This window comes from Mesoplodon mirus (genome assembly GCF_964341445.2).
Source record: "Mesoplodon mirus genome assembly, chromosome: 10".
NCBI lineage: Eukaryota > Metazoa > Chordata > Mammalia > Artiodactyla > Ziphiidae > Mesoplodon > Mesoplodon mirus.
In genome coordinates this window covers 9,549,393-9,571,725 of record NC_138986.1, presented here as the reverse complement: position 1 = coordinate 9,571,725, position 22,333 = coordinate 9,549,393, and the positions used below count along the sequence as shown (strand labels likewise).

Here is a 22,333-nt window from a genome sequence, read left to right as displayed (position 1 = left end):
GGCCCAAAGCTACCTATTTTAAAACTTCGTGCTAAAAAAATAAATAAATTCTCTAAGCTAGTACAAGTGTTTTCCATTTTTTAAGGCAAATCTTATTCTTTTAGTGTTCTCTATTTAAAAAATAAATACCTGGAATTGACGTCTGTGGGTTCAGAATGTGAATTAATAAAGGATCTGTTAAGTCATTTAAGCTTTTTGGGAAGTAATTTCCAGTCAGTAGTATTGATGTGACTGGCTACAAATTGATTTAATCTGTTGTTGTGATCTAGCCTTATTTTTTAAAGAATGTACAAGTTTTATATTTCTATAAGGGTTTTTTTGAAATCAGTAGAGGTTCATCTGTAGAATTAGATGATGTGCTTTTAGCAAAAGATCTATAAATAACAAAATAGGAAATTTTACAAATTCTATCTGTATTTGAGCTGAAATAATTAGGCTTTTCACATAAGACAATTTTATACCTTCTGTAGGCCTTTTTGAGAACGAGAAACCTTTGTCAGAAACTGAACGAAATGTTCTTGGTTTATAGCGGAATCACATTATTTGCTCTCTAGTCCCACTTCCTAACACAATTGGCACATGGTTATTAAACATTTCATGAAGGAGAAATGTCAGATAAAGACATTTATGCCTCAGTCATGCAGATAAGTTGCAACAAACAAACAAACAAAAACATAATAACCTCAGCTTTCATAAAACCAGTAACCTTCCATTCATTTTTGTTGTATATCCCTGGCTAAAGTCTTATTCTGGAAGTTCCTTCCCTCCTTCTTTCCTTCCAAGCATATATATTAGGGTATGGCAGTGTAATCGGCCATAGCAACATAACCGATAGGGTGTAGATGTATGTGACTGAGGATTTCCTTGTGTGGTAGTAAGATGGGCCCTCGAACGCTTCCAGAGCCTTTCCCCCGAGATGATAATATGCAAGGTAGTGAGCCCGTAATTAGCAACTCTTCTTACCTGGTAGACTTGTCAAACCGAATGGTCCGTGGTGACCTGTATTGAACTTTGGGCATCCTCTGTAAGGAACCAGTTAGGCAGTATAGGCAGTTACCTGTACTCATCAGTATCTTTTGAACCTTTATATATTCTTTGTACTCTTGTTTGCTGGTTTGGTAGAACACCAAACAGAAAGCAACCTTGATGAAGTATAAGTTACCTTTCTCATTAATTCTCAGACCTAGATCCCCCTTGAAGTCTGAACTAGTTCAAGTGGGCAGAGAGAGAAATAAAGGCATCTGTTGCCCATCTCTCCATCTGCCCCCAGCCTCTCCCAGTGTTGTCTCATGACGTGTGCAGTGAAAGTTCTTCTTAGACCATGTCTTGAAGAACTGGGAAACCAGAAGAACTTATTTCGCCTGAAACCAGGAGAACATACTGGGAAACCAGTGAATCAAGTCGATCTAACTGTTGTTTCCAAACAGGCCCTTGCCCAGGTCTTACTGCATTTTCATTGATGCCCATTGTCAGAAGTAAGAGTTTGATTCTTACTCATCCTGGTGGCCCAAGGATGTCATATAAGAAGCAAAGTAACAACAAAGTAGCAAAATATAACAAAACCAGACCTATTAGTTTTGTGGTCAGCAGTTGCAGACTAGGGTTTTGTTTTGTTTTGTTTTTCTTTAAAAGAAAGTTACTTAGAAACAGTTTAATTCTTTCAGTTTAAGCTTTTTAGAGCGGGACCAGAGCAATGCTCCGTCTAGGGATATTTTTGCCTCTCTGTGGAGGCAAAAGCCTTTTCAGTGCTGTACCTGCTGTCACCCTTATGAATCATGAGGTTTTCCGTCCTGGCTGCTGAGAACCGCCCTACTAAGGGGTTGATACCTGACCTTTCATATGGCAGCTCTCTCACGTGCACACGCTGATCAGTACTCAGCCTAAGGCCTGGGGTCCCGTCCCGTCCCGTCCGGCACGCATCTCCGGAGGTCTCTGTGCAGCTCTCTGCTTCTCAGTACTCTGCCCCAGACCCCCAGCTCTGTCTTCTTAGTTCACAGAGACCAGTGGTCTGTGCATGGGTTCCCCGTCCCTGATCCATGGCCTGGAAAGTCTTCTCTAGGCAGAGGGCAGGTCCTTTATTGCCTGATGTCTAATGATTTGAAGACAGTTTCATATATTTTGTCTTTTTTAGTTTTAAGTGGAAGCGTAAACTGGATCCCAGTTACTCCATCTTGATTGTCTTCTTTGTGTATTACTAGTTGATTTCCAAACCCAAGTTTATTTACATCTACAAATGGTACAACTTTCTTCACAAGAAGGTTGTACATGGAAAGGGCATTCTCGTAACACTATATAAATGTTAATAGTAATGACTTCCCTACTAGATAGTTGTGGAGCTGGGATTCAAAGCCTGGAAATTGGGCTCCAAGGTTGTCCTCCTAATAACAATGCTGATTTGGCCATTGCCTAGCTCCACAGGGTGTATCAGTTATCTCTTCTCATGTTGACACTGCACACCAAGCCAGTCAGCTCAGGAGCACACAGAGTTCACGACCTCGCAGGCTGTTCTGTGCTCTTAGCCAGTCTTGGTAGGTTCTCCGTGGCTCTGTGGTTCCAGGAAGCTTTGCTCATCTCACATGTCTGGTGGCTTTGAAAGCCCTGGTTCAACATTCTAACATTTTTAAAAGCTTGGCTACATTTTTCCTCTGGAGTTTTTTTTCATTGGCTGTATGACTTGCATGATATTTGTTCCATTCCTTCTGTGCTGCTTATAATGATTTTTAGTGCTTCAGTGATGCTGTGTTATGACAGCAAGAGTCTTTAGAATATATACTAATGCACTGAAGACAAACCACTACTATACATTAGGGGCTTTGCTTTTTGCATGTAATCTTGGTGCATGAGTGGCATGCTGGAATTTTCTGGTGAACTTAGCCCTGCTATGCATTTGCTGTTGTTAGCTTTGGTATACTCTTTTTTCCCCCTTCGTTTACTGAGCACCTTTTTTTCTTTTAAGGTGGATATTTTGGCTCAGATTGGTTGTATTGAAAGTCTCAGCCAATCACCACCTTCTTCATCTTCTCCTTCTCCTTCTTCTTCCATAAATAAGGTAAAATTCAAACTTGAATGAAAGAGGAAGTAAACATTTAAAGCCCCTAGAAGTAATCCTTTTTTTCCCCAAGTGAGGTGATTGTTTCAGCTAAAGTATCTTGCTAAAACTCTTTTTGGGGGCATGGCAACATAAAATGTGGGACATATAGGAGTTGGAAGGGCAATTGGGATTTATACTTTGGAGACTTTTCATGAGACTCGATTGATGGATTTACTCCATGGACAGCAAGGTCTAATGAAGGAGTTTTAGTCACGGAGTTTACATAGTCTGGATGGCTTTGGTACCGTAAAAGGTGGGGAAAGAAGAGAATGATGCCGTTGCTCAGTAGAAAGGAGAGAGGAGGGAGGGCTGGGAGAAAAGGATGGGAGAGGTCCCTCAGAGTTTGAAACCGTAGCGGAGGAACATAATGCATTATTGTGCGACCAGATGTCTGCAGGTGAGGGACAAAAGGCGTTCTTGGAATTGACGGCAAAGAAGTCAGAGGCCAAAGGATCATTAAACCAAATCATTGTGTAGCTCAGTTTGTTGCAGTAGGGGTTAGGCTTTGAAGAAAAGCAAGAGCTCAGCATTTAGCACACAGAAAACGTGCCAAGTCCCCCAAGAATTATGAGTTGCTTTTATGGCAAAACAGTTCTGTCTTCTTCCTCTTTCTCTTATGTACCTGAAGGAAACAGATCTTTGGCTAAAATAGAAAGTATCCTAAGTGCCTATAATCACTTATGTAATTAAAAGTTTCTCCATTAATGTGATCTGTCATTGAAGCCATTTGGAAATATAACTGATCTTTTCCTCTAAAGCATAAAGGAATGGGGATTTACGCAAAGATTACCAGTCTTCATTCTTTTCTGCATACTCTAGATGAGCCCTCATGTAGCAAGGTAGCCACTACTGAATGCATACCATGTGCCGGATATTGTTAGGTGCTTTATACGCATTATGTCATTGAATTCCTACAGAAATCTTATGAGGAAGGTTATGATGTTATATCCATTCTATAAGAGTGGAAACTAAGAGAGATGGAGTACATTGCCCAAATTCATACAGTTAGTAAGTGGTAAAGCTGGGATTCAAACCCAGATAGACAGCCTCTAGAGCTTTTAGCTCTTAACTGCTGCACGCATGAGAAATTTACGTCAGTTGAATTTCTGCAGTTTCATAAGGGATTTAAATTCAACCAGTGGACCGGTGTTCTTATCCTTGCCCCCTTTTACCCCATATTATATATTTGTAAGATGCACAGCTTCGCTACGATTATCTCAGAAATACACCCTTCGCTCCCCACCCCGCCATGACCACTCAGACTCCGTTCTCTGTCTTTCTGCTCTACAGGCTCCTTTCAGCGGATACATTTAGATTGTCTCATGATGTAAAGACAATGTAAATGTATTTCTTTGTTTTGTCTTATGAGGTTAGGATAGCTTTTAAATTTAGAGTGCCAGACATAGAGAATGGACTTGAGGACACGGTGGGGGGAGGGTAAGCTGGGACGAAGTGAGAGAGCAGCATTGACATACATACGCTACCAAATGTGAAATGGATGGCTAGTGGGAAGCAGCCGCATAGCACAGGGAGATCAGCTCGGTGCTTTGTGACCACCTAGAGGGGTGGGATAGGGAAAGTGGGAGGGAAACGAAAGAGGGAGGGGATATGGATACATGTGTATGCATATGGCTGATTCACTTTGTTGTACAGCACAAACTTAACGCAACATTGTAAAGCAATTACACTCCAATAAAGATGTAAAAAAAAAATTTAGAGTGCTAAATCAGCAAATGTGTTGACTACATCACTTCTGGCATTAGGGAGCATTTAATTTAGTTAGAGTGGGAGTTAGGGGGCAAGTCAGGCATAATCAGCCAGTTCCAGTGCAAGGCAGGTGAAAATCCATTCATAATAGAGATCCAGACAGACATGTGAGTGTTTGTGAGTGTTTTAATTTAGCAAGTAATTTACTAAGCACTTACTACATGCAGGCCCCATGTTCATAGGCAACAAGAAATCACTGGTGAGCCTGATGGGCACAGACCTTCTCTTGTCCCTTGCATGCATCCTCATGGAGTTCAGAAGACGCTGTTTGTATGTGCAAGTTTTGTTTGTTGGATTTTCCAACATTTGCGAAAACTTAAAGCATAGGAAAGTTAAGTGAACTTCATAGTGAATGAATAATCATATACCCGCCTTCTAGATTTTACCATTAACATTTTACTGTTCTTTATCACACATATGTCCATCCCTCTGTCCATCTGTACCTGTCAGTATCTTCCAGCTTTTCTACAGTGTACTGATAAGCTTTTATAACTGGGAAGGCATTGTTATTTTAAGAGCATGGCAGTGCTGAAAATCACTTATTCTGTGGTCGTCCACAGCTGGTTATTTTCCTAGAAGAGACTCAAGTCAGTATACATGAGGAAAATCTGATTTCCCTCTTTTTGAAATAATAGTAATGTTATGAAGGTTAGATGAATATCTAAAGAATAATAGATATAATAATCTATTATTATTAGAATAATACCTACTTCATACAAATGACCAAGAAGATCACAGTTCGCCACTTTAAGAAAAATAAAAAATTTGAGTCTTCGCCACTTTATGTGAGGCACTTTGAGAATCTTTTAGGGGAGATGTTTGCCTGTGACTTGCTAGTGGGAATGACTCACCGATACGCCAGTAACTCTAACGGAAGACTAACTTGGGGAGAAAGTGGAAGGATGTGACTGAATGTCAGCCAACAGGCGGAGGCCAGCGCCCTCCGTGGGGTGGGACTGGGCCAGAATCTAGGAAGGTTAGGTAGAAGGCTTTGCACGCAGATGGAGAGCAGAGCCTGAGCAAAGGCAAGGACACAGGGAAGTCTGGGAAGCTACGGGCTGAAGCACAGAGTGAGGGTTAGTGGCAAGTAGTGAGGACGGGGAATGTCATGGAAGGAAAAGGTAAGATCTTAATTGATGGACTAAGGAGTTTGGAATCTATTCTGTGGTCAGCGAGGTCTAAGGAACGGTTTCTAATTAACGTGGTTGATAGAATCGGGAGGGGTTTGGTGCCCTGAAAGGAGGGGAAAGGAGAGGATGAAGACATTGAAGGAGCTGGAAGAAAGGAGAAAAGAGGCGTGGACTGTTGTGTGACCAGATGCCCGCAGTTAAGGGGCAGAAGGGGTATTGGGAGTTGAAAGCAAAGGAGCCAGAGGCCAAAGTGCAGGAAGGGTGGCTTCAGAGAGAAGCAGACCGTGAAGGCTTTGCCAGCTGGTTGTTAGTTATTGATATTAGAGGAGGGACCCTGGAGGTCACCTGAGAGAGAGAGAGTGCGTAAAAAGTCAGTGATAGAAGCTGGAGAGATTGCCAGTTGGTCAGGTTTTGAAAGATTTATCAGTAGGAGTCAGGTTGAACAAGAGAGAAGGAATGTTCCAGAAAAAAACAGAGAGAAGCAAAGTTATTAGACTTGCCAACAAGTATTTCATAACCCAGGTAGAGAGCTAAGATCGTACCTGTAACCAAATAAGATAACAATTATTGTAAACAGCGTACAAACAAAGTAGTTTTTAAAAGAACTGTCGGGCTTCCCTGGTGGCGCAGTGGTTGAGAGTCCCCCTGCCGATGCAGGGGATGTGGGTTCGTGCTCCGGTCTGGGAGGATCCCACATGCCGCGGAGCAGCTGGGCCCGTGAGCCATGGCCGCTGAGCCTGTGCGTCCGGAGCCTGTGCTCCGCAACGGGAGAGGCCACAACAGTGAGGGGCCCGCGTACCGCAAAAAAAATAATAAATAAATTAAAAAAAGAAAAGAACTGTCATGTTATGTGTTTCTGTCCTAATAAGTTTTAATGTTTTAAGGTTACTTGGCGATGAATTTCATATCCCATTGCTTCCTCAATATTGATGAAAACCTTCTTGGACAGTTTGCCAACACAATCTTACTGTCATGGCAGTTCTGAACTTGTACTCATCCTGTTGTTCTAGTTATGACCCTTCTGTTCGTTTTCCTCAGTAGTTTATAGAAATGCTAGACAGTGAATGCCTGTACTTACTGTCATCCTACTATCCAACATTTCTGTACCTTTTGAAGTTTTTAATTCTAAAAACAAAACCTCATAGTTTAGTTTGGAGAGCACAGAGTATATGTTGCTGAATGAAACACCCCTACTTACAGAAAACTATGGAAGGAAGGGTTCTCTTAAATGAAGTGTGATTGTCAGGCCCTCAGCACGGCAGCCTTCATTTCCAGTCGGCACTGCAGTGGCTTGAGAGTAGCTCCTCGTCAGCCGTACGTTCCAGAAATTCACAGTCATGAGGATGAATGTCTTTCTGCTATTCATATTTGACTTCAGGAAGAATCACTAGTAACTTCATTAATTTTTCTTGAAGGTATAGAGATGTTAGAATGAAATCATAGTTCCTTTTGTAAAACATGTACTGTTTTTGATGCTTCTGGTAGGTGGCAGGCAGTTATCCACCCTGTATGTCAATTGATGAAGAGTGAAAAAGAGATCAACCATGACAGCATTCTAAAACATTAGAGAGGTGTTTGAGGCAGTTTGGGTAATTTTCTTACAAATCTCAATCTCTCTCTCTCTCTCTCTCTCACTAACCCCCAAATTTTTATGTGAGAAGGAAGACTTGAGTAAAGAGAAAAATTTGCTCTTCCATGTTCTTGAAAAAATAGATTCAGTATTGAAATTTTTTTTTTTTTTTTTTTTTTTTGCGGTATGTGGGCCTCTCACTGTTGTGGCCTCCCCCGTTGCGGAGCACAGGCTCCGGATGCGCAGGCTCAGGGGCCATGGCTCACGGGCCCAGCCGCTCCACGGCATGTGGGATCTTCCCGGACTGGGGCACGAACCCGTTTCTCCTGCATCGGCAGGCGGACTCTCAACCACTGCGCCACCAGGGAAGCCCTGAAATTTTTTTTAAAGGCACTATTTGTTTTCCCTGAGTTTATCTGTAAATTTAAGGTGATTCAAATGATTTTTAAACTTGACATGCTAATGCTAAAACTAAAGATTGTTTTAGTTTTAAAACGTGAAGCTGATGCTAAAGTTCACGTGTAAAAATAAACCAATAAAAGATGTTATGATGGGTTTCCCTGGTGGCGCAGTGGTTGAGAGTCCGCCTGCCGATGCAGGGGACATGGGTTCGTGCCCCAGTCCAGGAAGGTCCCACATGCCGCGGAGTGGCTGGGCCCGTGAGCCATGGCCGCTGAGCCTGTGCATCCGGAGCCTGTGCTCCGCAACTGGAGAGACCACAACAGTGAGAGGCCTGCGTACCGCAAAAAAAAAAAAAAAAAAAGATGTTATGGTAAAGTACTAACGGTATTCTGTCTAGTGGACTCCAAAGTAGCTTGGTACTAGTATGAATAGATTACTAGGATAGAATAGAATCCAGAAATAGGCCCAAGTCCAGTATACGATAAAGGTGAATTTCAGATCAGTGGAGGAAAATGGATTGTTCATTAAGTGATGTCAGGACAACAGAATGACTACAGGAAAAAATTAAGCTAGATTCCTATATTATTTCATATACTGAAGTAAATTCCATACAGGTTGAAGATTTAAAATTTAAAAATTAAGGAAACAAAAAACAAAAAAAACTGGTTGCCTCAGGGCTGGGTGAGCCAGGGGTGAGAGGTGGGTTACAGGTACTCTTACTGCAGTATTCCTTGATACTGGGTGCCATGTATTGCCCATTCCAAAATTTTGTTTATAATATTAATAATTAAACTATAAAAGTATGCTAAGGAATAATGGGAGAAAATATTTTAAAAATAGTTTTGGAGTATGGTAGCCCCATTTTATGCAAGACACCACCCACTGGCGTGTAGTAGAAGTGTAGGAATGTGACTGTACAATCTCCTTGGAAAGCAGTTTGACAGAATCTATCCATTCTAAGTGCACACTTGTATTAGCCCAGCAATTTTTCTTCTGGGAATTTCACATACATCTGTTGGACGTGTGAGGAAAGATGTACAAGGATGTGCATTGCAGCATTATTTACAGTAGCAAAATACTGCAAACAAGATAAATGAGCATCAGCATAGGCTGTTTAGATGATGGGAAATAAATACAGTGGAATTCTGTGGAGTCACGTAAAAGAATGACGTCATCCATGTGCTGCTGTACCTAGGAGAATGTTTTAGGCTATTAAATGGAAAAACAAAAGAAAAGTGCAGAGCAGAAAATATAATTTGGGCTCACATAATATGTTTAAAAGCAAAAAGGCTCTCTCTGCATGGCATGTTTAAGTATATACAAGGAATTTGTTAGGAGTCATTATCTCTGAGAGAATGACTGGCATTTTAAGGTGGTAGGAATATTTTTTAAATTTCATATCTTTTTATACTATCGGAATTTTTTCTTACTGGGAACATATTACCTTTTCAAATAAAAATTAAAACAGTTAAAAATACAACTGATGACTATCAAGCAGTTAAAGTGAATAATACATATTCTTACCAGCAAGTATAAGCTCAAAAACATAATGTTAAGTGAAAGAAAAAAGACAGCTTGCAAAGAGATACATACAGTACAGTGTTGTTCAGGTCAGTTTGAAAAATATAAAGCATTTGTTATTTATGAATACGTTACATATTCCATTACATACTCAGTGGAAGTATAAGAACATGCACAGGAATGAGAACAGGTTCAGAAAAGTAGTTACTTGGGGGAAGGAAAAAGAAAGGGAGTCTCTTTGTTATTGGTTGTAAAGTTCCTAAGCAAATATGGCAAACTGTTAACAATAAAATTCGGTTTATCCTGTCTTATGTGCTTCCCTACATGTTTCTAAAATTTTATTATTTAAATTTTAAATTGTTTTAAATTTCTATCAGTTTTTTCAGCACCCCAATTCAATTGTTATGTGATTCCTACTGAATTGAGTAATGCTTTCTAGAAGTCACGAATACTCTCTCCTTTTTTACCCCTAGCATCAGGTCAGCAGTGGCAATGACCCCTGGTCAGCCTGGAATGCTTCCAAATCTGGAAACTGGGAAAGCTCGGATGGCTGGGGAGCCAAGCCCGAGGGGACTGCAGCCCAAAGAAGCACCTCCAACAACTGGGACACTGCCTTTGGTCATCCCCAGGCCTACCAGGGACCAGGTGAGGAAGAGGGCTCTGCTGGTGATGGAGCCCACCCACCCTTAAAGGGCATCGGAGTTAAAATAGATTTAATCAAAGGAACTGTTCTCAGGCGCTCTTATTCACTAATAGCAAACTTATTTTGCTGGGTCAAAATGTGGTAGTTTTTAATTATGGTCTTTAGTCCACTCTCAGTTACCTGTCAAGGAGTCACAAATGCAAACGCTTGCAGGGCCCACGTTCATAAAGCAGAACAACAACGCAGCCCTGTGGGGCGGGGCCACGGAAGACGGAGGTGGGCAGCTCTGCTCTAGCCGGTGGGTTGATGCTGTTGCTGGAGAACCGAGCTAGTGTTCCTGGACCACCACAGTTCCAGAGAGACTAGAAATCTCGATCTTCATCTCATCTTCCCACTTTAAAATCTTAGCTACTAACACACGTTTGGGCCAAAAAAATGTGCGGATTGAATATGGTTCATCGCCACATTAAGTGGTTTATGGTCACATGGTTTGTGACGTCTAACGTAGCTGTTCTGTCTTTTCCTTAACTCCCTGTTTGACTCCCAGGTTCTTAATGGAAATACTGAGGCAAAAGAGGAATTTCTAAAAGGAGAAACAATTCAGGAAACAAGAAAGGCGATTTATGTCTGTTCTGAAATTAAGAGATCCACCCGTTATTTTTTAATGATCCCTGTATGAGCAGATTTTGCCAAGAACTGAATGTGCTAAACAGCAGGAGACTTGCATGCAGGAGCCATAAAGGGCACAGGTGCTGGTTTCCAGCTCCCACTCATGGACAGGAGCTGGGCTGCTGCAGGACCAGGAGTCGTGGGCTGGGTAGAAACGTTGAGACTAGACTGCTGACATCTGCTTCTGTAGTAACGTGGCGTGGCTCCAGGGCTCTTGGCCCAGATCCTTCTAATACTTTCTATTCTCATCTTTTTTTTCGTTTTGGTATTTGTCTCTGGGATTCTCGTCGTGGTACTCTTAGGGCGGAGATCCCAGGGCAGTTTCCTGCCTAATGTTAAAGGGGCTCCTCAGGCCATCAGAGGTGGGAGACAGAGGCACAGAACAGTGGAAGAGAAGGGAGGGAGGGAGGAAAGCTGGCAGCATCTCATCTGACACAGAGATTGTTGTTAGAATGTTAGGGTCCTGATGCTGGTCAGTTACTACTTATCTCGTTTCTTTCCCCTCCACCCCCTTGTCCTTCTCTCACCTGTATTATTATTAGTGTTCAACATTCCTTTTTAAAACTCTTATCACCCTTTTGTCCTCCCCAGTCTCTTGGCTTAAAGGGTATTTGATCTGCTTATTTGCAAGTTTATCAAGCTAGATTTATCAACGTATAGGCCTCTAGAAGGCCTTCCCTATATACCACAGAGTGTTTTTATAGTTGGCATTTATCTGAAGTTACTTGGACTAACAGCCCTCTTTACATTGTTTCTAACTTGTCTTTTGTGCTAAAAGGCCGAATCGTCAAGCCCCAACACTGCCTGACTATAGAGCCTATACTCTTCACATCTTTATTATAATCCTGACCCCCACCCCCAGAAGATTAAGTCATCCCTTCTTTCTTTTGTCTTTCTTTACTGACCATCTTCTGTGCCCACCTCCAGCAACTGGCGACGATGACGACTGGGATGAAGACTGGGATGAGCCCAAGTCGTCTTCTGCCTACTTCAAGGATTCAGAGGCGGCGGAAGCAGGCGGTGCCCCGCGAGGAAACAGCCGTGCCGGCACCTCCTCCATGAAGCTGCCGCTTAACAAGTAGGTGTAAGGGAGTTGGGACAATGTGAACTCTCTGTAGAAACCAGATACAAGATACAAAGAGGCTTTTTCTCTTTTCAGTGATCTACAGAGTTTTGGGTGCAATTTGATCATGTTTATTTTTTATTTGGCTCTTAGCTTGGAAGCTTCTTTTTAAATTTTTTTTTTTCATTTTAAAGTGAAATATATGTTCCATTTAATAATCTGCTAAATACTGTTTTTTTACCTTTATTAACTCATGACATATTAAGGTTTTTATTGCTGATGCCACAGGAAAGCTAAAAATAATCATGATAGCTTCCTTTTAAACGTTTTACTGTTTATTGACCTTTTACCATGTGCCAGGCTTTGTGCAAAGCAGTTTGTGTATATTCTCTCATGCGACCCTCATATCCCTTTTGTGGTACATATAATCTCTGATTTCTCTGGGAAAATGAAGCCCAGAGAGGTTAAGTAACTGCCCAGGTTCACACAGGTGGTAAGTGATCTGTAGTCAGGATTCCAGTCCAGTCCCTCAGCTTCCTGAGCACACTCTCAACTACTATGTTTAATGTGTTTAGAACTTTGTTTTCACTTAGATTATTCTTTTTTTTTTTTTTAATGTTTTGAACGGTCCTTGTAGGAACAGTGCTTAGCAGGAAAGCATGTGGGAAGGGGTGAATATGGACACAGCCCTGTGGAATTCCCTAGTAGAGAGTTCTGGATGAGTCTGTAGTTTACACCAGTGTAGCTTGAAGGAGATGCAGTTTGTGACTTCCATATGATTTATCTTCAAGTACTCTTCTTACAGCAGTTATATTTAAAATAGTTTTTCTAAAATTACTCATACTTTTTCTCTGTTCCAAGTTCATGATTCCAAGCAGATATCAAGGAATGTTAAGTCTATGTCTGGAAAAAAATTGTAAACATGTTTGATAAATATCTAGATACCAAGTTTCTAGGTCTCAATGTACATGTGTGTAAGTTTAATGAGCCCTGCAAGTTCTCCTTTGTATTTAAATACCATCTGGTAATTAAATGAGTTATCTTTTAGCTCACACTTCTCCTGCATTTCTGTCCAGTTTCTTCCATTGTGTATTTTCATACTCAGTTGCATGAATAGTACAATCAGTCATTCCTGACTGTATCCTATTTCTTAGAGTGAGATTTGAAGTTCTCAATATGGTCTGTAGTGACGTGCCTTACCCTCAGTTGTTCTTTAAACCTAAATACAAAGTATATTTCAAACCCATTTTAATATAATGTATACCTCAGCCCCATTTTGAAAATGAGGAAGCAGGACCTGTGAGACAAACATGTCTAGCTGAATTTTTGAGTTTTCGTAGCTAGTTCATGAGGTTCTGCCTTGCGCCAGGCCTCTGGCTCCACTTCCCTGTGGCTTCCACTGCTCCATGCTTGCCCTCTGGCTGGCTGTATGATCGTGGGGAAGTTGGATGACCTGTTTCAAACTCAACTTTCTTCATCTCTAAAGTGAAGGATTGGCTTTAATTAAGAATTCTTTCTGCTCTAAAATTTCAGTCTAGGTTGAAACCAAACTGAAGGAGTCCTAATATGCACCTGCACCTTTGAGGCATCCCTCTCTTTCTGTGGTGCTGGGAGCCGTTTAAACCCTACATATTTTTATTTAACTAGACTAATGTATAAATGACTTACTTATAACAGTTGTAAAAATTTTTTAAATATTAGCACTTTTCAGCGGTTAATCCATTTTATATAACAGCTATATTCCAGTCATGGAGCATAAACCTTATGCTAGAAACAGAGATCAGACACTTAAGTATACTTGAGCATTACAAGAATACATCTTGATAATACTGAAAGAATTAATCAATTGCACTGCTGTTCAGTAAGTATTAAATGCGTGCATAGTCAGCTCTAGAGTTTTGCTGTGGTCACTAAGATACCAAAAGAAGCATGACATGTGCTCTCTGCACCCAGAAGCTTACAGTCTAGTCAAGGAATTGTTGCTATGTGTAATGCCCCAATTTCTCCATCAGCGTTTTCTAGCAAAAGTGTAGGTTCTTTAATAAAAGTGTTCCAGGTTAGCCCATTAATTCATTAAGCATTTAGTATATTCCCATAATTCCTCTAGGTCCTGGAAATACAAATGCTTTCTCTAAGGTACTTCTAGTCTGCTGTGATGTGCAAATGGCTGATGGCAATTGCAGTGTGATAAGCTGAAGAGCAAAAGTATGCTCAGAACACTGGAGCAGCACAGAGAAAGCTCCACCTGAGGCTGTAGGGAATACTTCCAAAGAGCTGATGGCGTCATTAGAAATCATTTTAATTTCTGAGTACGTACTAGGGCCTTTAGATTTATACAGATAACTCTTTATTTAAATCTTTTCATTTAACTCCCTTACCACCTTAAAGGTAGGTCATATTGGTCCCATTCTTCACATAAGGAGACACGCTCTAAAAGTCACATAGCTGTTAAGTGTTGGACTTGAAATTCAAACCCAAGGCCATCAAGCTCCTAGACACCTCTTTTACTCTGCTGTATGAGCTGTGTTTTAAAGCAGGTCCAGGGAAAAGAGAATGGAGGGAGGTCAGTCCAGAATGAAGGAAAAGATATGAGCCCCTGAGAGCATCACATTGGCCTGTAACTTGGTATAGGTATGAAATCAGAAGTAAGACAGCTGGTTTTTGTAGAAATAAGATTTCTTTTCCTATTTTAGGTATTTTGCTTTCTGAGGACTTTTTCCCCGTTTATTAAAAAAAAAAGAAAAATTCTAAAACCCAGATTAATCTTGTCTTCTTTAGAAGTAGCGCTTTGGATGGCCATGCATTTATTCCAGCTTTTCTTCAGTTTTAGAACTTTGCTTCGGATGTAGATTTGATTTCTGGAAATAGCCAAGTTTATTATGTTTAGAGTCTCTTTACTAAGGAGACTGTTTTTTTGTGTGTGTCTCATAAACTGGTTCTGAAGGCAGTTCCCAAAGAAAATGGCACAAGTACTTAGGAACAGTGGTGGTTTCTTTGGGATAATTGTGGCCTCCCGAGGGAGAATGTTGAAAGGCAGCTCTGGCCTTCACCCCACGTGGTCATCTCAATTGATGTGCTCAGTACTTTCTACCTCTGTACCTGGGGGACATTTTCTCGTCTGCCCGTCACTCTTCATGTGGTGATAGAGTGTCTCAGATCAAGCAAATAGAGTGCCCATAAATATCACACCTTCTGGAGTCAAACTGTCCTCTTAACCAGATAAAGCTTAATTAAATGACTAATTGGCCATTGAACAATCTGATTACATTAGGTTTCATTTACCATAGTTTCCTAGTTCTAGTACATCTGAAAGACGGAACAAGTTCAAACTGTCGTATTAAGTAAATGTGGATGAGAGCTGTAGAATTCTTATAAGGAAAAGCATAAGACTCACAAGCATTTATCCTCATGATTAGATTTCCTGGATTTGCAAAACCTGGAATGGAACAGTATTTGTTGGCCAAGCAACTAGCAAAACCCAAAGAGAAAATTCCTATCATTGTAAGTTTGTTCTTTTTTTTTTTTTGCTTTGTTTCTGATTAAGCTCTTTTATAATACCTTAAAGCTAAGAGGGTTATTAGTCATTTGGAAAGTATTTTTAAACATGTTTAATGCTCGAAGTAAGTAACTGACAGTGTGTATTAGTATTTTAACAGTACTAAAAATAATTGGCATGAATTAATGCCCATTATTATACTGTTTAGATATTCTTTACTTTTACCTTTCAGAAGGTTAGTAATTGAACAGACAACACCCATAGTACATACGTATTTTTAATAATTTTTCTAAAATATCTTGAAGTAGCTTTTACATGCTGTTTTTCTACTAGCCATACATATTTAGCTAAAAAACCCAATTCAGATATTTAGGTTTCTACCTTGGCGATGTACATGCGTGTCATCAGAATAAGTTGCCTTTTCCACTATGTTGGTAATAGTTTTCTTTCAATAAACCAGCTGTCGAGTCATGATAAGGAGCTAGGACATAAAAGCTGAGAGTTAATGGCACCATTAAGTATATCTGTCTTTGACTAGCTTATTACATAACATGACACAGGCTCTGTGGTTTCACCTAAATGTTGACTGCTGATAGATTTTCTATCTAAATGTTATCTAGCTGTATATTTCCAGATGAAATTCTGGCAAAGAGAACCATAGCTATCTTCTGACCCTGTTGATTTAATCCTGTAACTGTAAGTTGGGGGCAGGCCAGGAGGGCAAGCGGCCTTGAATATAATCACCATGGACTCAAACAAGGAGGAAAGATCTGGTCTTATTCCATAATCTTTGGGTCCTGGGAAACTCGATAAAATTGCAAGAATGATATTGAATTTTTTATATTTCTTGTTCCTACTTCTTTGAAAAGCTTGAAATCCTAGAAAACTCCAGAGAGAAGGGTTGTGACCCAGAGCCCTTTTCTCCTTCTCCCCTCAAAGCAAACTTGGGATAATTATCTTCTGAGTGGTTAGGTTAGAGATTATTTTAGTTTTTTTCTTTAACTCCACAGAATTAAGAGCCCATGGCCCTGCCCCTCAGATTCTCACAGGGGACTTTGTCATAAGCAGGAGAGTCCTGGAACAGAGCTAAAAGACCCCCGTGTTTGAGTTGTCCCACATGTTTTAGGTGAAACTGGGCCCATAGGCAGGCTTGCCTGTGTGGGCTTCCTGTGTGGAAAAGGAAGCTGAGGAAAGCCATTGAGCCTTCAGAAAACCAAGAGAAAGTAGAGACCTGGTCCTTTGCTTTTAAGGTGCAGTACCCTACCCACTAATAAAATGTGACCCTGTGGATATTGGGCCCTAGTTGATCAGAGTCGCCTCTCTTGGTCCCAGTCACTAAGGGAAGTTCCCAAGAGGCCCCTCTTAAAGATTCCTGCTCTGCAGCTTTAAGAGAGTTTTCTGGATCTGGGCTCCCTCTTGGAGAATCATAGTAACTTGTCGTCAGAGATCTTTAGTTCCTTATTAAAATTCTCTGGGCCTCAGTTACCATCCTGACCTAATAGCCTCTGGACTTTCATACCTCACCTCACTTTCTTCTCCTTTCCCCTTTAAAAAGAATTAGAACTATATAAAGAATTAGGGTATACAGAAAATGAGAGTAAGTGTAGAGGAAGTTTGACAGCAATTTGGCATTGCTGAGACATCCAAGTGTGTAACTTTATATTTCACAGAACTCTTAGTCTGCAATAGATTTGAAATTTTTAAAAACTAGCCCCTCATTACATATAACTAAGACAGCTGGACTAGAGAGAGACTGTGTTCCGTCTCTCTAGAGGAAAGGCAGATCGGCATCTCTCCACGGCCTGCGATGCCCACGTGGGAGCAGAAGGGCTTCTCCCATTAAGTGTGTCTTTAAATATAACCTTAGTAGGAACAGAGAGCATTTATGTAAATAACTTCTCAAAGAAGAGCAAAAACGACCCTCCTAAGGACTTCTAGTCCTAAAAAGAAGCATTTGATGATTTATATCAATTATACTTACTATTTTTCCATGTAACAAAATTAACTCTCCCTGCAATGTTGTGTAGGTTGGAGATTATGGCCCAATGTGGGTTTATCCTACCTCTACATTTGACTGTGTGGTAGCAGATCCCAGGAAGGGCTCCAAAATGTACGGTCTGAAGAGCTACATTGAATATCAGTTAACACCTACTGTAAGTATCCAAGTTATCAAAGCAGAATCATGCTTGCATCACTAGTCACAGTTTGCTTTTTTCTTCATTTCCCGTAGTTGGCATTGGTAACGTTTTTCTCTTTCCTTATTTTGTAGAACACTAATCGATCTGTAAACCACAGGTATAAGCACTTTGACTGGTTATATGAGCGTCTACTGGTAAAGTTTGGGTCAGCCATTCCAATCCCTTCTCTTCCAGATAAGCAAGTCACAGGTGAGTGTGTGCGACACTGAACTCAGGACAAGTAAAAAGACTCCAGTTAGAGTACCCTAATGTAAATCAGAAATGGCGTTTTCCATCCTCTAGTGGAACAAGATGTAGGGGTTTGGAAACAGCAGCTAAAGATAACCATATACATATATATATATATAGTACATGTATTTGGAAGTTACCTGAACACCTAACAAGAATATGTCATAAAATTTTCTGTTACAGTTCCTGTATACATATGTATCCTTTTTCTTTTCTTTTTTTTTTTTTTTTGTGGTACGCGGGCCTCTCACTGTTGTGGCCTCTCCCCAGAGGCCGGGGACCGGAGAGGGTTTAGTCCTCACTCAGCAGGAGTTGAAATACATAGTTTAGAGAGGGACTGGGAATCTCACCAGCCGGATGGCAGCGCCCGCTCAGACGGTCCAGCATGCGGTGAAGTTTGTCCCCACGTGCCAGGCGTCACGTGTGCCCGGGCACGTCACACATGTGCTCTTTCAACTCAGAGACATGCACCAGCCCCCGTTCAGTACTGCTAAGAAGGGATGTGAATGTGATTCCAGAGCTTGCTGTGCTCACATGATGAGATGTGGACTAACTAATCCTCAGCCAGGATTAGTAACCTTAGGATAAGAAAATTATTCTCCTTAAAACTTCATTTTGTGCTTGCTTTGTTTTATGTTTGTGTTTCTCTGAAATTTTTTGAGGAGATGGGAACTTCGTTGTTGGTGGTGGTTTTTATTTTGCGGTACGCGGGCCTCTCACTGCTGTGGCCTCTCCCGTTGCGGAGCACAGGCTCCGGACGCGCAGGCCCAGCGGCCACGGCTCACGGGCCCAGCCACTCCGCGGCATGTGGGATCTTCCCGGACCGGGGCAAGAACCCACGTACCCTGCATCGGCAGGCGGACTCTCAACCACTGCACCACCAGGGAAGCCCTGGGAACTTCGGGTTTTTTTTTGTTTTTTTTGTTTTTTTTTTATAAATTTATTTTATTTACTTATTTTTGCCTGCCTTGGGTCTTCGTTGCTGTGCGTGGGCTTTCTCTAGTTGCGGTGTGCGGGGGTGCATGGGCTTCTCATTGCAGTGGATTCTCTTGTTGTGGAGCACGGGCTCTAGGCGTGTGGGCTTCAGTAGTTGTGGCACGCAGTCTCAGTAGTTGTGGCACACGAGCTTAGTTGCTCCGTGGCATGTGGGATCTTCCCTGATCAGGGCTCGAACCCACTTCCCCTGCATTGTCAGGCGGATTCTTAACAACTGCACCACCAGGGAAGCCCCGGAACTTTGTTTTTAAAGAACTTGTTTTGATTTTGATTTTGGGGAGAAAACTTTTCAAAACTTTCAAATTGTCGTAGCAGAACGGAGAGTGGGGACTGCGTTGCCAGGTTGGCAGACACATCCTCGCCCTCAGGTGGGGAGACTCCCAGGCAGTCCCTCTTGGAGCCGGGGCAGCTGAGTGGCAGCCCTGTCAGGGTGGCCTGGTTGGCGTAGATGGCTGCTTCCTGCCACTCATGTGTCACCCACGCCTGGTTCTGTGCCCAGTTCAGATGCTCACTGTCCCTCCTTTCTGTCTTCCGTATTGTTAAGTCACAGCTTTCTTTTTAAAAATTTAGATTTCTTTCCATGAAAACTTAACTTCTGCCTTTCTCCACATTTTCAAACTTCAGACTGTCTCCTGAATTTTAAGCTCTCCTTTATCAACTTGATTAGCATAATATGTTCCCCATGGTGTTTAAATAAATGGATTAATGAGCTGTCTTAGAGTTATAGAGGTTTCTCCTATTTTTTAGGTTTTAATACATTGTTTATTCGGAATCAAATAACCCATGACTATGAAAGCATCATAGAGTCATGGTTCTCCCATAATAAGGTTTGTATTTTTTTTTTAAAAAAAGGTCAGGCCTGAAGCCAGGAGGATGTCATAGAAAAGCAAGGAAGCAACAGCTCTCAGTCTGAAGAAAGTTGAGCTTTGATTCACTGACTGGGACGTGTGCCGAGGAAACTGAAAAGCTCAGGAGCCACTTTATTTCCCCCTTCTCTTGTTTGCCTCCTGCCTGAGATACCCACAGGATCATTATTATATAGGTTCCTGTCTCATTTAAATCCTGGAGAAAAGAAAAAGGAATACCAAATAGATGATGTCATGACATTTCTGTGGACTTGATAATCCATCCATGAAAAGCTTACAGCTAAGATTTTTTATTTGTTATAGATTTTGTTCTTTGTGGAATAATAATGAATGAATCTGGTTTTATTTCTGGCTGCCAAACTGGTACATTCCCATACTTAGTGAAAACCTAAGTAAGGGTCCTAGAAAATGGGGAAATGGAAATCCCTCTTCTCCCTTTTTTATTTATTTTTATGTATTTACTTACTTATTTTACTGATTTTTTTTTTTTTTTTTTGGCTGCGTTGGATTTTCATTGCAGCGTGCGGGCTTTCTCTAGTTGCAGTGAGTGGGGGCTACTCTTCCTTGTGGTGTGTGGGCTTCTCATTGCGGTGGCTTCTCTTGTTGCGGAGCACGGGCTCTAGGCGCACAGGCTTCAGTAGTTGTGGCTCGCAGGCTTAGTTGCTCTGCGGCATGTGGGATCTTCCCGGACCAGGGCTCAAACCCGTGTCCCCTGCACTGGCAGGTGGGTTCTTAACCACTGCACCACCAGGGAAAAATCCCCTCCTCTCCCTTTTTTTAACTCTCTGGAACCTGATAGGAAATTCCTGACAAGCACAAGGTAACATCTGAAGTCACAGTTTGTAAATAAACCAGCTGTGTCAGAAAAAATTTCAGGAGGAATAAGTCAATAATTAATTAATTCCAACCAATGAGTAGGTTATAAACTCTTGGTATAATTTACTTGCTTATAATGGGGAATTCAGTATAGCCCTTAGGTCCATGCTGACTTACAGGGTCTTTTCTGTCCATGAGATGGGCCATCTTCTGCACAGCTTATGCTTCTGTAGTGCTTAATCTCTACCCCTAGTAAGTGTAGAATTTGAAGTGTTTTAGTATACAGGAGGGTCTAGACCCATCAAGCTGTCCAATGGCCACTTTTTAGGAGTTTTTGATTTATGTGGATTTATAACACTCTTCTCATTAAAGGAAACTTGTACCTATTTGTACTTGCAGTTTCTTAGGGAAAGTCCAGGCTGTGTTTTTTTGTTACTTATATATAGTAAGTTCACTCCTTTTGGTGTACAGTTCTAAGAGTTTTAACAGGTACCACCACAGTCCTATCACTACATTCAAGGTACAGAAAGTTCCATCACCTCCCCCAAATTTCCTTGTGCTGTTCCTTTATATTCAACCCTTCCCCCTAGTCCTAACCCATGGCAACACTGATCTGTTCTTTGTCCCGATAATTTTGCCTTGTCTAGAATATCATTATAAATGGAAGCATATAGTGTGTATGTCGTCGGGCTTTTGGGTCTTTTGAGTCTGGCTTCTTTCACTTAGTATAATGCATTTGAGATTCATCTCTTGTGAGTATCAATAGTTTGTTTCTTTTCATTGCTGAGTAGTATTTCACTGTATTGGCTATACCATAGTCTACTTATCTACTCACTCTCTGAAGGATGTTTGGGTTTCCAGTTTTGGCCATTTATAAGTCTGCTATAAACATTTACATACAAGTTTTTGTATAAATATAAGTTTTTATTTCTCTTGGATAAATTCGTAGGAGTGGAATGACTGGGTCATATGGTAGGTATATACTATTTAATGTTTAAGAAATTGCCAGGCTGTTTTCCGGAGTGGCTGTGCCACTTTGGGATCCCTACCAGCAATGGATGGGATTGTCAGGGGCCCCACATCCTTACTTGCACTTTTGATAGTGTCTGTTTTTCTTTATTTTAGTAAGTATAATAGTCTAATATCGTGGTGTTGTCTCCTCATGGTTTCAGTTTGCATTCCCTGAATGACTGGCGGTGTAGAGCGTCTTTTCATTTGCTGATTTCCTTTCCATAAATTTTCTCTGGTAAAGTATCTTTTCAGATCTTTTGCCCATTTTTTTATTAGGTTGTTTTCTTATCTTTGAATCTTGAAACAAGATTCTCTATATATTCTGAAAACATGTCCTCTGGCAAATAATGTGATTTGCGAATAATTTGTCCCAGGTGCAGCCTTTCTTTTAACAGTGTCTTTTGCATAACAACACCTTTTAATTTTAACGAAGTCCAGTGTGTCAGTTGTTTCTTTTATGGATTGTGCTTTAAGTATCATGATTAAGACCTCTTTGCCTAACCCAAGTTTACACTGATACTTTCTTCTAAAAGTTTTGTAGTTTTAGGTCTATGATACATTTTGAGTTAAGGTTTGTATAAGATGTGAGGTGGTAGAGGTATATATTATAATACGTCTGGTTATCTAGTGGTTCTTGCACTGTCTGTTGAAGAGCATATCCTTTCTTTATTGAGTTTACTTTGCATTTTGTCAGAAAATCAGTTGAACACATTTGTGTGGGTTTATTTCTGGACTCTGTTCCAATGATATATGTGTCCGTCCTTTTGCCAGTACCACACGGTCTTGATTAGTGTAGCTTTATAGTGCAGTAAGTCTTGAAATCAGGTAGTGTAAATCCTCCAACTTGGTTCTATTTCAAAATCGTT

General features: G+C 41.0%; 1 protein-coding gene across 1 annotated transcript in view; it reads left to right on the top strand.

The window, feature by feature from the left end:
* Window positions 1-22,333, top strand: part of SNX9 (sorting nexin 9) — an 88,688-nt gene that overhangs the window by 45,527 nt on the left and 20,828 nt on the right. Inside the window, 5 exon segments of the mRNA XM_082634047.1 lie at window positions 9,955-10,126; window positions 11,721-11,871; window positions 15,273-15,357; window positions 17,380-17,505; window positions 17,622-17,739. Of these exon segments, the coding sequence (XP_082490173.1) occupies window positions 9,955-10,126; window positions 11,721-11,871; window positions 15,273-15,357; window positions 17,380-17,505; window positions 17,622-17,739 (652 nt within the window).